Here is a 15,759-nt window from a genome sequence, read left to right as displayed (position 1 = left end):
ACAGCTTTCAAGGCTTGAACTGGGTGCTTCGCTTTGTTAACCTCAGTTAAATAGCAAAAGTTTTTTTGTCAATCTATTAGGATAATATAATTGACCTTTTGATCTCCGTTCCACTAGAAAAGCGCATTGCAAAGGAAACGTAAGGCGCAGATAATTGACAAAATGTCGGGCCAAGATGTTTGCTCTCTCATAACGCTAAAAATTTATAAAAATGTTTATATAAATAATTTCTGCGGCATGCGGCACTAAAAACCCAAACACTTTAGTTGATGAGCCTCTACAAGATCACTCACCGAGTATGCTAAACATGCCCCATAGAAGCCTCACATCTTTATGTGATAGCGATTCTTATTCTTACGGTAAAAGATGTACCTTTCCGCTTGTTTGTTTGTTTGTTTGTTTTTTTGGGGGGGGGGGGAGGGGGGGGCTTTTTCAGCTTTCTTGTTCTCCAGGACTGTTTGCTGGAGCTCGTTAACAATTACGTCTTGTCATAAGCCTTGCGCAGGACAGGCGGCCCTTGGCGCCGGCTAGGAAAAATAACTTCTCCAGAATGCGATAAAATTTACTTTTTGGGGCACTAAACCTGGCCGCTTCCTTCAACCTTCTAAGTTTTGCAGGGAGCGCGATGACTTAAAGACCGAACCATTCTCAGATTCGCCTTACTAAACCCTCTTTGCCTTCTCATGAGAAAAAGACCACAACCATATTAAGCCAGTGAAGAAGGTTAGGCCCCCAAGAAGAAAAAATAGTCCTTGGTAGTTTCCAAGGGTGTCTCTAAAGTAACCTGGAAAAGAAATAAAAAGCACCATAAGCATAATTAATAAATTATTTCGAGTACACTTATAGCATGCGTAGTGGAGTTCTGCTTTCATCTACGTTTTGTTTTACGATCAGCTATGTATCAACCTAGAAATGTAGGTTTTTTTTTCCTTCGCGGCAACGTTCTAAGCTAGACGTAGAAAACTAAGACACCACACACCGAATAAGAAACTGCAGGACCTATAATATTTAAAAGGAAGTTTACGGCCACTGCCATGTTCTTCATTAGTAATAATTTACATGATGTCTAAGGCAGCAAGAGAGAGGCAGTTTACTAGCGCATTTATTTGGTTTTCATCTCTATTTTCACAGGTTACTGCTGGCCACGACTTGGCTCTACGTATACTAAAATATTTTAAGTCGCTGCGTCTATTAGCAGAGTTATAACATTAGTAGATAAAACACTTGGAAACGTCTGGCACAGGCCGTACATTTTAAACAATTGTTTACCTAAGTTGAATTAAAATAAACAGTTAAACTAGTATCGTTATCTTATAAATCTGCAGAACCTATAACATTCGTGAATCTACCAAGGAGTATCTTAGATTCATAGAGAAAGACAACCTACCAATCATCCAAGGTGTCACCAGAAGTGGGGGCCCGCACAGAATGCACGATGTACCAAAGCACACACTGAGCTTTTCGACGCCCACATGTTCCATGAGGAGCACCGGTATTATGATAAAGGTGGCGCCATTGCACCAGCCCGCCAAAAGGGACAACAGAGCATGAAGATAAAAGGAATAGCAGAGGGGCATCAGGAACAGTGATGTGGACCAGAGCAGAAAGTTCAAGGCCATCATTATGCTCCTCTTCAGCGTGCCTCTGTCCGTGATCCAGCCCGATCCTATCTTTTTTTTAGAAATAAATGAACTGCGCAAAGGACGAGGACAGAGGTAGAAACGAGTACGACACACAGAGCGCAGACTTCCAACTGTTTATTTGGCGCAGACACAACAGTATATATGACAGCAGCAATCAGTTTGCGGTTAAATAAGGTTTAAACATGACCGTCCAAAAAAGAGAATTCCTTGTCTGATAGTGAAACAGATTGCATGCTTATGCAGTCGTGACCTTTCTTTTTAATGAAGTAGGCTTCTACGAGTTTTCTTTCCGTTGCCTCATTTGCTCTTGCGAGAACACGTGTCCTTTGCAAATCAGGATGAAAACCGCATTTCAAACAATGTACAGACAGATGTCCGCCTGTGTTGTTTTTTATCGACAGATAGTGTTCTCGTGCCCTCAGGTTGAAACAACGTCCAGTCTCGCCAATGTATACTCGCCCGCAAGAAAGCGGAATTTCATAGATAACACCGGATGCGCATTCCGTGTATCGCGTGCTGTGCTCCTTTTTGCATTTGTTGATGTTCACTCTTGGCTTCATCATAGGGCACACTTTACTGAGTTTGCAGGGCGCTGAAAAGACGACCGAGAGACCATACCTGGCCGCTACCTTTTTCAGGTTATGGGACAGGCCGTGGTGGTACGGGATGACATGCACGCGCATTTTTTCTTTTCGCCTCTGCTCATTACTACCAGTTTTCTGCTTCTGTAGCAAGCGCACACATACAGCAGAGACCAAGTGTTGGGGGTACCCTGCGGCAGTAAGGCGGTCACACTGATCGCGGAAACTGGACGCCATTTCATGAACACATGATTTTTCTAATGCTGAAGTACAGCTAGACATAACGATGGCTCTTTTTACAAGCTTTGAGTGTGCACTGTCATAGGGTGTGCACTGTCATAATCTGTTTCACTATCAGACAAGGAATTCTCTTTTTTGGACGGTCATGTTTAAACCTTATTCAACCGCAAACTGATTGCTGCTGTCATATATACTGTTGTGTCTGCGCCAAATAAACAGTTGGAAGTCTGCGCTCTGTGTGTCGTACTCGTTTCTACCTCTGTCCTCGTCCTTTGCGCAGTTCATTTATTTCTAAAATCATGAACCAACTAGCCCGCCAAAAGGTGTTACCCGATCCTATCCTCGCCAACAAATCTGCCGTTGCGTAAAAGAACAACAGGAAGACAGCGTCCCACTTGGGAATGTTTCTGTCCATCGCCAAGTCCACTATGACTGTTAAGTAAGTGAACATGTTTGTCACAATTTGTGCCTGCGAAAAAGTGATTAGGTAGAATTTGGGAATCCAGAGGAAGGATACCAGGCCAGTATTCACTTTCACCGGGATGGGCTTAGATGCTCCGTCATGTTGTTTCAGCAGCGAACCTTCCACCATCATGCACCTATCATCGGGTACGCCCACCTGTCGTAGAGACTTTGCATCACCCTTTTTGAGGAGATGGCTTGCTACTTCAGCGTCTGCGAGATCTGTGCAAGCGGTGAGGTGTTTCTCTTCCAAGCAATCACCCACCTCACTTGCAAACAGTTCATCGTTTGGGGATATGTTGGGGCTCCTTTTGAGTGAAATGTCTTGCGGGATTATTCTGCTTGTATCGTGATTCATCGGGCAATCCAGGCGTGGTGAAGCGTTACCAAATGAGGCAACTGGCTTTTGTTGTGGAGTAGGCGGCAGCCGGTGGAGAAGTGCGCCAGCAATAGCGTTGAGCATGACGCCACCGCAGAGCAGCAAGCCTCCCCTTGTGCCATACTCGTCGAAAAAGAACTGCACAAGCGGTGGGTAGAGGAAGCTACCCAAGGTGACGCCGGCATTGCTAATCCCAGATGCGACGGTTCGGTAGCGGAGAAAGTGTTGACTGATCACTGTGTAGCACAATGTCAAAAGGGCTATGCCGCAACCTGGGAAGACAAATAAAGAGAGGGAGAGAGAGGGAGTGCAGGATCACATATGTGAAGATAGTCTATCTTTCATAGACGTTTTGCAAGTACGGCCCCAAATAGCCGCCTCCTTGCTGCTGATGTACGTTCGCTTATAGCTATTCAAAGTATTGCTAAGGCGTGCTCGCAGTTGCCAGACCTGTGCCCCCGAAAAGCGTTTTCCGCACACGGTGGCCGGACTAGAATATGAGGCGTGGCTACTTGCAAACCTGAAAACTCGCTTTTTCAATTTAAAAAGAAAGCTGACATATTGCACTTCGTAGATACACATTTTCAGCTTCACGAAGGGGCATATTTTAATACAATTGAAAATATTATTTTCATAGAGTGAAAACTTCCAAAAGGAAGACGCACTTGCTTCACAATGTGTATTGAGGCAGGAGGTAATTTAATTATTACTTAACGTTTCAGTAAGCTTGATTTTAATAGCTGGAATAACCGAAATATCAGTTATATATTTCACTGATCAATAATATCATTGTCTCGATCCATGCTCTCAACAGACAAATGCACACGATCACTAAAAAAAAGTACATATATATATATATATATATATATACACACATACAGGGTGTTTTTCTTTAAGCATAAGAGATTTGTTTTAAAAAAGTCGTGAAAGTTACGCTTATGCCGTTTGGGGAGGTGAGTTATACGGCCAGGGGGACATATTATAGGGGGCTAATGGTAACGATCAGTCGGCTAATTAATTAACATGCGTTAATTAACTTTTAATTAATGAAAATAGACATATGGTTCCAATTAGAAACTTGCTCAGTGTCATCGAAAAGCACTAAATCAGTAATTTTCAGAAAGACTTTGAGCGCGTGAGAAGCGTAGTAGTGCACTAAAGTTACCACTCGTGGAGCAGGTACAAAGCTAGCGGGTTGCGATAAGGCGCCCGCGCGATTTTTCCGTCTCTTACCTAGCCCCAGCCTTGTACCTGCTCCACGAGTAATAACTTTAGTATAATACTACGCTTCTTACGCGCCAGAAGTCTTTCTGAAAATGACTGATTTAGTGGTTTTCGATGACGATGAGCAAGTTTCTAATTGGAACCATATGTCTATTTGCATTAATTAAAAAGTTAATTAACGAATTTTAATTAATTAGACAACTGATCATTACGATTAGCCCCCCATAATATGTCCCCCTGGCCGTATAACTCACCTCCACAGGCGGCATAAGTGTAACTTTCACGGCTTTTTTTAAACAAATCTGCTAAGCTTAAAAAAAAAAAAAAAAAAAAAACCGGTATATATGCATATATATATACACACTAAGCAACAAAACCCCGCGTGAAATTTACGTCCTGCTTATAAAACACTGATAACTTAACGAGAATCGCTTTTTTCGCTTACCATGTGCAACGCCCAAGAAGAATGAGAGGTATGGAATCCCGTTTGCGAAGATGCAGACAGAAACGGACAGAGAGCTTAGAAGGCACCCCGTCAAGGTCAGCTTCCATACTGCCACGCGTCTCGCTAGAAGTCCGGACCCCAGGGCTGTGAAATAAATGACGGGAATTTGTTTTATGCGGATGCCAAGCCAGGCTGTTGCGAGTAAATGTTTGGGCGACCTATTTGCTCCGAACAACCTATCCCTACAGCTTCTCAAAACATTGTCTCGTATGAACGAGATAAGATTCGTTTGAAGAATATGATGTCATGACGACGACATGGCGAAACGCTAGGTCGTCATGGCGTTATGACGCCGTCATCATGTCATGTGACGTGATCATAACGTTATCATGACGTCATGGACTCACGTGACCTTACAGTCCTATGTCACGGTTCTTCATGACGGTCTCCTCATAGAGACCGGCTGATAAATCACATCCTGGGATCATATTCCTGACATAATTTTTTCCAGACGACAAATGTACCCTATAGCACGGACGAGTTTGCCTTTTAGAAAGATTGTTTTCTTCGACGGGCGCCATAACACCAAGAAATGGTATTCGAAATCGAATTCTGCGAGCAAATTGCACTTCCACCTACCGGCGGCAGAGTAAATCACGCCTGTGATGAACAGTGGCCACGCAGCCTGCTGTCGGGTCACGTGGTAGGTCGTCATGATGCCGACGTAGATCACCTGTGCGGCGCGAAACATAGCGAAAGAAAATATGTTGATCCAACAACAGGCGGCGGCAAGCACCCAGCTCCTCGCGGAGTCCATGGCCGGCCGCTTTCTATACGTTTGGCGCTTTGAAAGGGACCACGTTCCTTGGGGGCAGCTATCAATTGGGCTTATTCTTATGGGTGCTTTGGCCCAACTGATAAAGCAGGCCTTCATATGCTCTCCCTCGCTCCAGATGTAGATAGTGTTTAGGACTCAAGCATCTGGAACACGAATTGCAGCGGTAGCGCGTGCGAAATGCTGTTTTCGCGCGTTCTTGTTGAATTCAACCTGCGTTTTCCGCAGTAGACAACTGGGGCTCCAGGTTGGGCACTTGTCGAGGAAGTCGACGAGATCGTTAACCGCCGCGATGGCCCACTGCCGCGCTTGACCTGCGCGTTTTTCCGATGGCAGGGCGGCGCTGACCCATTGCGGCGGTCGGCAATCTTTCTCGCAGATTGTGCAACTTAGAACCCCTGTGCGGTCTTACAATTTTTGTTCTTTATTACAGGTCACGTGCTTTTCCACAGGGCAATAACACGATGTGGTGTAGAAAATTAAATTTACGAATGTGGAAGCTTGTGGCTCACATCAGTAACGGTCATTCGTTTAATTAAGGGCCTAGAGTTTACGGACTCACTCAAACCAGAAAGCACATCATGATAAGGGCAATTCCATCAAACATGAAGTCATTCTGCTGCTGTTCAATCATTCTTTGCCGTCGCTCTGGCAACTTGTGTGGGCGTCACGCAGCATATATTCTCCATAGCGGCTTTTAGCTCTTCGCTTTGTGCCCGGTTCTGCTGAGTGTCACGTGACAGGACAGTCACTGTGTTCCTTCTGGAAGAAATGGAGATGCAGCAAAAGTCACTGGAACGTAAACTTGTTTGACAAAGATCTGTTTGATTGGGTAAAGCTGCTGTATGCTTTCAGACTTTGTCATCCTTCTTACAACCTGCTTGATGAGCCCCTCCATGCCATCTCTGCCCGTGTAGATTTTGCTCGGACCAACTTGTCCTACAGCTACCCTACAAAAACTTGTCACGTATGAACGCGATAAGTTTCGCTTGAAGAATATGATGTTATGACCACGACATGATATAACGTGACGTTGTCATGACGTTATAACGCCGTCATCGTGTCACGTGACATTGTCATAACGTTATGATGACTTCATTGTCTCACGTGACGTAACAGTTCAATGTCACGGCACTTCATGACGGTCTCTTATAGAGACCGGCTCATAAAACACGTTTTGTGCTAGCACTGCAATTTGTTGCCTAAATGCTTGAGTAAGAGGGATGACGAAGCCTGACAGCAAAGTGCTAAGGTGGTTGGAGTAACTTTTAATGAATATATGCTGTGGGATGAGACGGTGCAGGACACAACCGTCGAGCTCTCAAAGGTTGTAGGCGCTTTGTATAAATACCGTAATCTCTTACCATCCTCGATAATGCTGTTTATATAACACGCCCTGTTCTGCTCATATTTCGATTACTGTTTCCTGGTCTGGGGTACCACTTCGAAGGCGAACGTCCAGAGACTTTTCATAATGGAAAAGAAGGCAATACGAATAATATGTAATGTAGCGTATGATGACACCACGAAATCTTTGTTTAAAAAGTTTGACACGTTAGAAATCATGATTACTATTGTTATAAGCTTTTGGTGTCATTTAAAAGATCATTAAACAACCCTGTTAGCGTTTTTGATTCAGTCTCTGGTTTGAAGTCGCGGGACGCAACCTACAGCACTCGTCATTCTGGAAACTGGGCCGCACCGCGCTCTAGAACCAATTATGGTGACCAGAGACTGGCTTTTACTCTTCCAAGAATTTTAAACAACATTAAAGCAACGGGAATTTCCGGGGCAAACACAAGCAAAAAGGAAATTCGTGGCCTATTTGAGTGATCTATTGAATACATGTCATGTTTTGAAGGTATAGAGGTATTCGCGTATATGTTTTTAAAAGTCATTGTGCTTTGTTGTGTGTTCGTTACTAAGCTCTTGGAGCAAGCGTGTGCAACTCTGAATTACGTATACATTGTTTAACCCTTTTCACTGTATATAATTGACACCACTGTCCTGTATAAACACTCGATTACCTGTCTTTATATATGTTAAATTGTTCATTCACTCATATGTTGTGTTTCTTCTGCGGATGTAAAGGGGAGGCGGCGGCTTCGTCCAGTAGCGACATGCTGTATTTTCCCCCTGCCTTCCCCTCTCAGACGGAGACCAAATAAAAAAAATTATTGATTGAGATATAGTTAAAAGGAATGGACACCAATCATAACCCTAAAAAGGTACAGCCAAGCGTTTCGAAACGGATTTCGTTTCTTCATCAGGTTTGACTACGCGGACGCAGCAGGCTTTCTTCTTCTCCTTTTGCTTATCGAGATACCTTATTTCTTCTTTTCCGGGTCTGTTAATTTGGCAGCTTTTCTTGCCAGGTGACGTAGGCCCTGGGTGTACACGGTTTGCAACGCACCTAGGCACCTGTTTATGTTCCCCGGTGGATGTTGAATGTGCAACGACTCGAGGAAGAGCCTTTTCCGTATATGTGGCTTCACGTTAAGCACGCCCGTGTTCGCGAAGTCGATTCAATGGTCGAGGTCCTCGTTGTGTTTGGCGGCAACGCTTTGGCCATGGTCAAATTTTCGCACGTCGTTCTTATGCTGACGGAGTCGCTCTGGAAGATCTTCGTTTCGCCAATGTAGGACGCGGGGGCACTCGGCGCATGCAATGTGCTAGGCCACGCCTGGAGCTCTTTCTTTTAATAGCCGGTCCTTTGTGTTGTGGCATGATTCGGCTCAGTGTGGACACTGGCTTGTTGGCAACTTAAATTCCCTCCTTCCTGAGTACACGCGCCAGCGCTTCGCCGCTACCTTTACGTACGGGACGCTGATGCGCGCGACGCGGGCAAGGGCGCGTCTCATTCGATGCCTTCTTTTCTTGGTGGGCGTCACCCATTGCTGGCGACGCGTTCAACAAAACTGCTGGTATAGCCGTTGTTCTGCAGGTCAAGAATGGTGTTCTGCTTCTCTATTCTTCGGTCGGCCTCTGATGAACAGATAGTTCTTGCCCTGAATAGCAGTGTTGAGACCACCGACACCTGGTGGCCTCGGGTGGTTCGAACCAAAGTGAAGGTGGCGCCCGGTGTGAGTCGATATTCGGTGCGCAGTGAACTTTGGTCCTTCCCCTCGCCTTGCCATCAGCACGTCGAGAAACAGCAAGGTGTTATCTCTCTCGTACCCTACAGTGCACTTTATGGCGGGCTTGTTGGAGTTAAGATGGGCAAGGAAATCGTTGACTTGATTTTTCTTTAAAACGCAGAAACAGTCACAATGTAGCGCATGAAAACTTTGGGTCTGCTGTCGAAAGACCGTAGCGCTTTCTGTTCTATTGTTTCCATTGTTGGGTTTGCCGCGGTGACCGATAGAAGCACCAATCGCCGTTCCGCTAACTTGCTTTAAAAGCTCACCTTTGCTGGCCCTTTCCTTGGTTGCCCAAATCAACTCCTTCCTTCTTTCCTAGCTTGCCCATCGCATCGCATGCACATACGGTGTAAATGAGGCCTAAGCTGTCTTAGCTGTCAGATGTCGCCTGTACTTCGTGTGTGAGAATATGTTGGTGTCCATGGGATTGTGGTTTTGAAAAATAAAGACGCAGGACAAACTTTGTTAAGAATATTACTCTAATAAAGGAGTGACTTTATTCAGAAAGCATGTAAGCTGGTGCTCTTTAACAACTATAATTTTAGTAACTCTCACATCTTTCAACCGCGCTTTGATTTTTAAACATTTTAAAGATTTAAAGCTAGAGAGCTAAAGGTTTTTTGTGATATTAATAAGATAATACCATTGACCTCTTGAGCTCCTTTCCAGTCGAAAAACGCATTGCTCAGAAAACGTAGAAATCAGATAATTAAAAAAAAAGTACGGGCCACGATTTTTGGCTTTCTCACAACGAATAAAATTTCTAAAAATGCTTACATAAAACATCTCCCGCGGCATGCAGCACTGCCAACCCAAATTATTTAATTGAGACTCCCTATTGCCCACCGAATCTACTACATATGTGTCCCACATAAGGCTGACCTCTTCGAGTGATAGCGGTTATTATTATCACGTTGAGACAAGTATCTGTGTTTTGTCTTTCTTATCATGCTTCTGCTATTTCTTTCTCAAACAGGAGACTTCAAAAACGTGCGGAGTCGCACAACTCCGCCATATGGCGTGCGACGTTCCGCTTCCGTTCGCGTTTTTTGCCAAAGGGAAAGCTTCCGTCCGCCAACAAATGCTTATGTCCTTTACGGACACCTACAGCATGCTCATCACCTGGGTCCACGGACAGCCACTGACACGCTCTGTTGGCGATCGCTCAATCGCTCCATGCCTCCACGGCTCTTCAAATCACACAAACGGGAAAGGGCGGGATACGAGGCGCGGTAGAACAGATGGACAGGCGCGCCATTGGTAGGTCGTATGTGGCGTCAGGTCTGACGAGCACTGACGTCACAGAAAATCAGAGGAGGCGAGGAGGAAAGCCGTGATGTTTGCCTGGTGAATGTCCAAACAGAAGACAGACTGCCGGACTTGAACTTTCACCAAGAAATTCGCTTCACGCGCTCTTAAGTGTCATGTTTGGACACCCTTTACTGGTGCCCGTGAACATCAACGCCGTGTCATGTGTCTTGCGCAGGACAGGCGGTTCTTGGCGCCGGCTAGGAAAAATAACTTCACCAAAACACGATGAAATTAACTTTTTTTAGGCTCTGAACCTGGTTTCTCCGTTCCACCTTCTGAGTTTTGCAGGGAGCTTTATGGCTTAATGATCGATGCATTCTTAGATTCGCGTTCCGAAACCCACTTTGCCTTCTCTTGACAAAAAGACCACAACCATATTAAGCCGGCAAAGAAGGTTAGGCCACCAAGAAGGAAAAATAGTCCCTGGTAGTTTCCAAGGGTGTCTCTAAAGTATCCTGAAAAAGAAATAACAAACACGATAAGAATAATTGTTAAATGATTACGAATACACGTATAGCATGCGTATACTTGAGTCGTGCTTTGATCTACACTGTTTTTTATAATCAGCTACGAATTAAGCTAAAACCATCGTGTCTTTTTTTCGGCAAAGTCCTAAGCTTGACGAAGAAAACTAAGACACCCCAGAGAAGGCTAAAAAACTACATAAACTAAATATATTAAACGAAAATTTATGAACACTACCATTTTTTATTAGTAATATTTTACACGATGACTAAGGCAGTAAGAGCAATGCAGCCTCTTGGAGATTTTATTTTGTTTTCATCTTTATTTCCGCAGGTTACTGTTGGGCATGACGTGGCTAAATGGGGTCAATAATTATTTATTTAGTGGCGTTTATTACCACATTTGGGGCATTTCTAGATACAATCGCGTGAGAATGTGAGCTACACGGCGTAGATTTGAGGCAATTGTTCCCTCAAGCTGAATTAAACTATACGGATCAACTATACACGTTATTTTGTGAATCTACAAAGTCAACGAAATCTGTACGCTACCAAAAAGCATTTTAGACTCAAAATAAAGAAATAACTTACCAATCAGGCCTGGCATCACTAGAAGTGGGAGCCCGCACAGAAGGAACGAGGTACCAAAGCACACACTGAACTTTTCGAGGCCCACAAGTTCCATGAGAAGCACCGGTATCATGATGAAAGTGGCACCATTGCACCAGCCCGCCAAAAGGGCCAACAAAGATTGAAGATAAAAAGAATAGCAGAGGGGCATCAAGCAGAGTGCTGAGGACCAGAGCAGCAAGTTCAAGGCCATCATTATGCTCTTCTTCAGTACACCTTTGTCCGTAATCCAGCCAGACCCTATCCTCGCCAACAAATCTGATGTTGCGTAAAATAACAACAAGAATACAGAGTCCCATTTGGGAATGTTTCTGTCCATCGCCAAGTCCACGATGACGGTTAAGTAAGTTGACATGTTTGTCACAATCTGTGCCTGCGACAGAGAGATTAGGTAGAATTTAGGAAGCCAGAGGAAGGACACCAGGCCAGTATTCATTTTCACCGGGATGGGCTCAGATACTCCGTCATGTTGTTTCTGAAAAGAACCTTTCACCATCATACACCTTTCATCGGGTTCGCCCGCCTCACGCAGAGCCTTTGCATCACCCTTTTTGAGAAGATTGTTTGCAGCTTCAGCGTCTGCGACATCAGTGCAAGCGTGGAGGTCTTTCTCTTTGAAGTAATCACCCATCTCACTTGTAAACTGTTCATCGTCTTGGGATGTGTTGGGGCTCCTTTTAACTGAAATGTCCTGCGTGATCATTCTACTTGTATCGTGATTCATCGGGCAATCCAGTCGTGGTGGAGCTTTACCAAATGGAGCAACTGGCTTTTTTTGTGGACTAGGAGGCACTCGGTGCAGAAGTGCGCCAGCAGTTGCGTTGAGCATGACGCCGCCGCAGAGCAGCAAGCCTCCCCTTGTGCCATACTCGTCGAACAAGAACTGCACAAGTGGTGGGTAGAGGAAGCTACCCAAGGTGACGCCGGCGTTGCTAATCCCAGATGCGACGGTTCGGTAGCGGAGAAAGTGCTGACTGATGACTGTGTTGCAGAGTGTCAAAAGGGCTATGCCGCAACCTGGGAAGACAGTGCAAGGGAAGAGAGGAAGTGCAGGATATTGTATGAGAAGATGGTTTCCATTTTTGATAGATGTTGGCAAGTATGGCCTCAGGAAGCCGCCGCCTTGCTGCTGATGTACATTCGCTTATATAGTCTTGCTAAGCCTTGCTGAGGCCTGCCCGCATTTTCCAGGCTTGCCCGTCAAAAAAGAGTTTTGCGCATACAGTGGCCAGACTAGATTTTAGGGAGTGGTTGGCCACTTGCAAACTTAAAAATTCAATTTTAAGATAAATAAAAGAAACGGACATATTTCACTTCGACGATAAGCTCTCTGAGATTCAGGACTGGGACAAGATGTTAATTCAGTTAAATTTTTTTTGTTTTGGTTTTGTACAGCGAAAACTTCCAAAACGTAAACACATCTACTTCACAAACTGTATTGAGGAGGGAGATAATTGAATTTTGACCTAATTAACAGCTCAATAAGCTCAATTTTAATAGCTGTAATGATCAACATATCAGTTATATATTTTTACTGATCAATAAGACACTGGTCTAAATCCGTGCTTTCAACGCACAAATGCACACGTTCACGCACAGACGTACAGATATACATACACTTGAGAATAAAAAAAAGCCACATAAAAGTCATGCCATGTTCTTTAAAAATTTTATAAATCAATGTGAACCGCTGATTTCGCTTACCATGTGCAACGCCCAGGAAGAATGACAGGTATGGAATCCCGTTTGCAAAGATGCAGACAGAGACGGACAGGGAGCTTAGAAGGCACCCCGTCAAGGTCAGCTTCCATACTGCCACGCATCTCGTCAAAAGTCCGGCCCCTAGGGCTGTGAAATAAATGGCGGAAATTCGTTTTATGCGGATGCCAAGAGAGGCTGCTATTAGTAAATTTTTGAGGTGCGTATTGTCAAATAAAATACGCTGTGGGACTCCGTCATCCCTTTCATACCTTATAATACCCTTCATGCTAAGTGTGTCCGTGTAATGTTTGCTCGGTACTTCACTTACGGTTACTTAACACTTATCACGTCTCAAACGTAGTACTTTTCAAAGATTATGACATCATGATGACGTCACAGTGTCACGTGACGTACCAGTTCTTTGTGACAATTCTTCATGACGATCTTCTCATAGAGACCGGCTGATAAACACATTCTGTGTTAATATTCCTGTTAGAATTACTTGTACAAATATAAGTCTCAGCATCGAACCTCACGGAAGAGTTCGTTTCGAAGAAAGATTGCTTTCTTCGACAAACGCCATAGGATCAAAAGGTGTTTGAAACCAAACTGTGCGAGCGAATTGCACTTCCACCTACCGGCGGCAGTGTATATCACGCCGGTGATGAACAGTGGCCACGCAGCCTCCTGGCGGGTCACGTGGTAGGTTGTCATGATGCCGACGTAAATCACCGGTGCCGCGCGAAACGTGGCGAAGGAAAATGTGTTGATCCAACAGCAGGCCGCAGCAAGCACCCAGCTCCTCGCGGAGTCCATGGCCGGCCGCTGTCTATACGTTTGGCGCTTTGAAAGGGACTGCGCTTCTTGGGAGCAGCTATCAAGTGGGCGTTTTCGTATGGCTGCTTTTGCCCAACTGATAAAGCAGACACTCTTACGCTATCCCTCGCTCCCGACGTAGATAGTGTTTAGGAGTCAAGCATCTGGCAGCACGTGGGAATGGCAGCACGTGGGAATGGCAGCACGTGGGAAAGACTCTGTTTTCGCAGGCACGTGCTAACTTAAACCTGCGTTTATCGCTATGGATAACTTGGGCTCTGGGTTGAACGCTCGGGGAGAAAGTTGACGAGATCGTTAACCGCCGCGATTGACCAGTGCCGCAATTGACCTTCGCGCTCTCCGATGGTAGTGTGGCGCTGACCCATCGCGGCGGTCGGCAATCTGGCCGACTTTCTCGTCGATTGTGCAACTTAGAACCCCTGTTCAGTCTTACGTTTTTGTTTTCCTCTCTAATTCTTGGTCACGTGCATCCCATAGCGCAGTGTTGGGAAGTGCTTTAAATGCATTGTACTTTAAGTACTACTTTAAGTAGATTGAAGAAACTTAATTGTACTTCACTTAAAGTACATTCTCTGAGTATGTACTTGTACTTTCCTTGAAGTATTTTTTTTCGTGTAACTTTCGAGAAAAGAGAAAAGTACAATTGCCGACTTCAGAGTACATTCCCCAAATTAGGTTTCGTTAAATTTTTATCACGAAATGATACTTTTTCAGCTCTGAAGAAATACTGGGAGGGATATTCTGCTCTTGCCAGAAAAGTGAGCAGACAACGCATCGCTCCATTTGTTCTGAGGGTTGCTTTCCCTTAGCTTTTTAAACTCTCGCTACTTCTTGTTTGGTCAGCGCAACTGAGGAGGTTTCAAATATTAGGAGAGCAAAATTAATCATAAAGTAGCACCTGAGACTGTGGTGCGGGAAAATTTAGGAGAGCGTCACAATGCTTTGAGATATTCTTTTGTCTTTTCCTTCGACTTGAAAGTTCCTTAATTTTTTTTGCACCCCAATCTCAGGCGTCATATTATGATTAATTATTACCAGCGCGCTTGCACATTTACTGTTTTTTTTTTTCTCCATTAAGGAGTTGACATTTCCTATGAGAGGATTGCTTGCGGAAGCTACGGGGCTGACGTCATGGTCTCTCCTAGTACATTTAGCCCCCTTGAGTGCAACAATCCAGTGCAAGGGGCGCCAAATTCAGAAGAGGGACTTCTGAATTTGACTCCAGTCCTGAAAATAACTACCCTGTGGCCACTTGACATGATCAAATATTTGCCGCTGTTTTTAAAAATATGTCATGCACCCCTGATTACCCCTGGGCAATGCATACCAGTTAAACTCACTGTATAAGGAAATGAAAGGGCATCATGAAAGGGCATCATGAAAGGGCATCATCAAAGATTGTGTTAAAATACTTGTACTTTACTTTAAAAGTACATTGTATTTATAGTACTTTACTTCAAGTACGTTGCACCCAGTGTACTGGGTGTACAATAATGTACAATAAATGGCAATGACAAAAAAAAACGGAAACTCCAAATTCAGAGCGAAAAAAAAGTTTGTTCTCTCTCTCTCTCTCTCTCTGTTTTTCTCGAACATTTCACGTGAAAACGGATTTTGTTTTGTTGTTAGAAGGGTGATGTTGCTCGATGTTGCAGAGCATTTGCATGCCTTACAATGAGCTGGTAAATGGCCTGCTGGTGTGCTCTTCACAGATGCTGCATGTTTTCTAATTCTGTCGTTTATGCAACGGCCTGTTTGTCCAGTGTAACATTTGCCGCGCGGAAGGGGAATGTGATATACAACTCCTGTTTGGCACTGAACATAATTTGCTTTGTGGAAAGTGTCGAATGCTTTCATTTGGTCTGGT

The 15,759-nt window shown here is 44.5% G+C and overlaps 2 protein-coding genes across 2 annotated transcripts; both read right to left on the bottom strand.

Moving 5' to 3' along the window:
• Positions 1 to 662: 662 nt before the first annotated feature.
• On the bottom strand, positions 663 to 7,128 carry LOC115309697 (monocarboxylate transporter 9-like). The gene is made up of 6 exons (XM_040217047.1): positions 7,118 to 7,128; positions 5,614 to 5,804; positions 4,975 to 5,118; positions 2,795 to 3,577; positions 1,388 to 1,666; positions 663 to 784 (listed from the first exon to the last, which is right to left on the bottom strand). The coding sequence occupies exons 2-6, from the start codon at positions 5,789 to 5,791 to the stop codon at positions 663 to 665; spliced, it is 1,506 nt and encodes a 501-aa protein (XP_040072981.1). The 5' UTR covers positions 5,792 to 5,804; positions 7,118 to 7,128.
• Positions 7,129 to 9,979: 2,851 nt separating this feature from the next.
• On the bottom strand, positions 9,980 to 13,871 carry LOC8028389 (monocarboxylate transporter 12-B-like). The gene is made up of 4 exons (XM_029969070.2): positions 13,694 to 13,871; positions 13,059 to 13,202; positions 11,316 to 12,371; positions 9,980 to 10,715 (listed from the first exon to the last, which is right to left on the bottom strand). Exons 1-4 carry the CDS (start codon positions 13,869 to 13,871, stop codon positions 10,555 to 10,557), a joined length of 1,539 nt encoding a protein of 512 aa, XP_029824930.2. The 3' UTR covers positions 9,980 to 10,554.
• Between the last annotated feature and the right edge of the window lie 1,888 nt (positions 13,872 to 15,759).

The sequence above is a fragment of the Ixodes scapularis genome, unplaced genomic scaffold, assembly GCF_016920785.2.
Source record: "Ixodes scapularis isolate PalLabHiFi unplaced genomic scaffold, ASM1692078v2 PGA_scaffold13__105_contigs__length_92229423, whole genome shotgun sequence".
NCBI classification, from domain to species: domain Eukaryota; kingdom Metazoa; phylum Arthropoda; class Arachnida; order Ixodida; family Ixodidae; genus Ixodes; species Ixodes scapularis.
The sequence above is the reverse complement of the archived record's forward strand: the minus strand, read 5'-3'. Positions and strand labels throughout refer to the sequence as shown.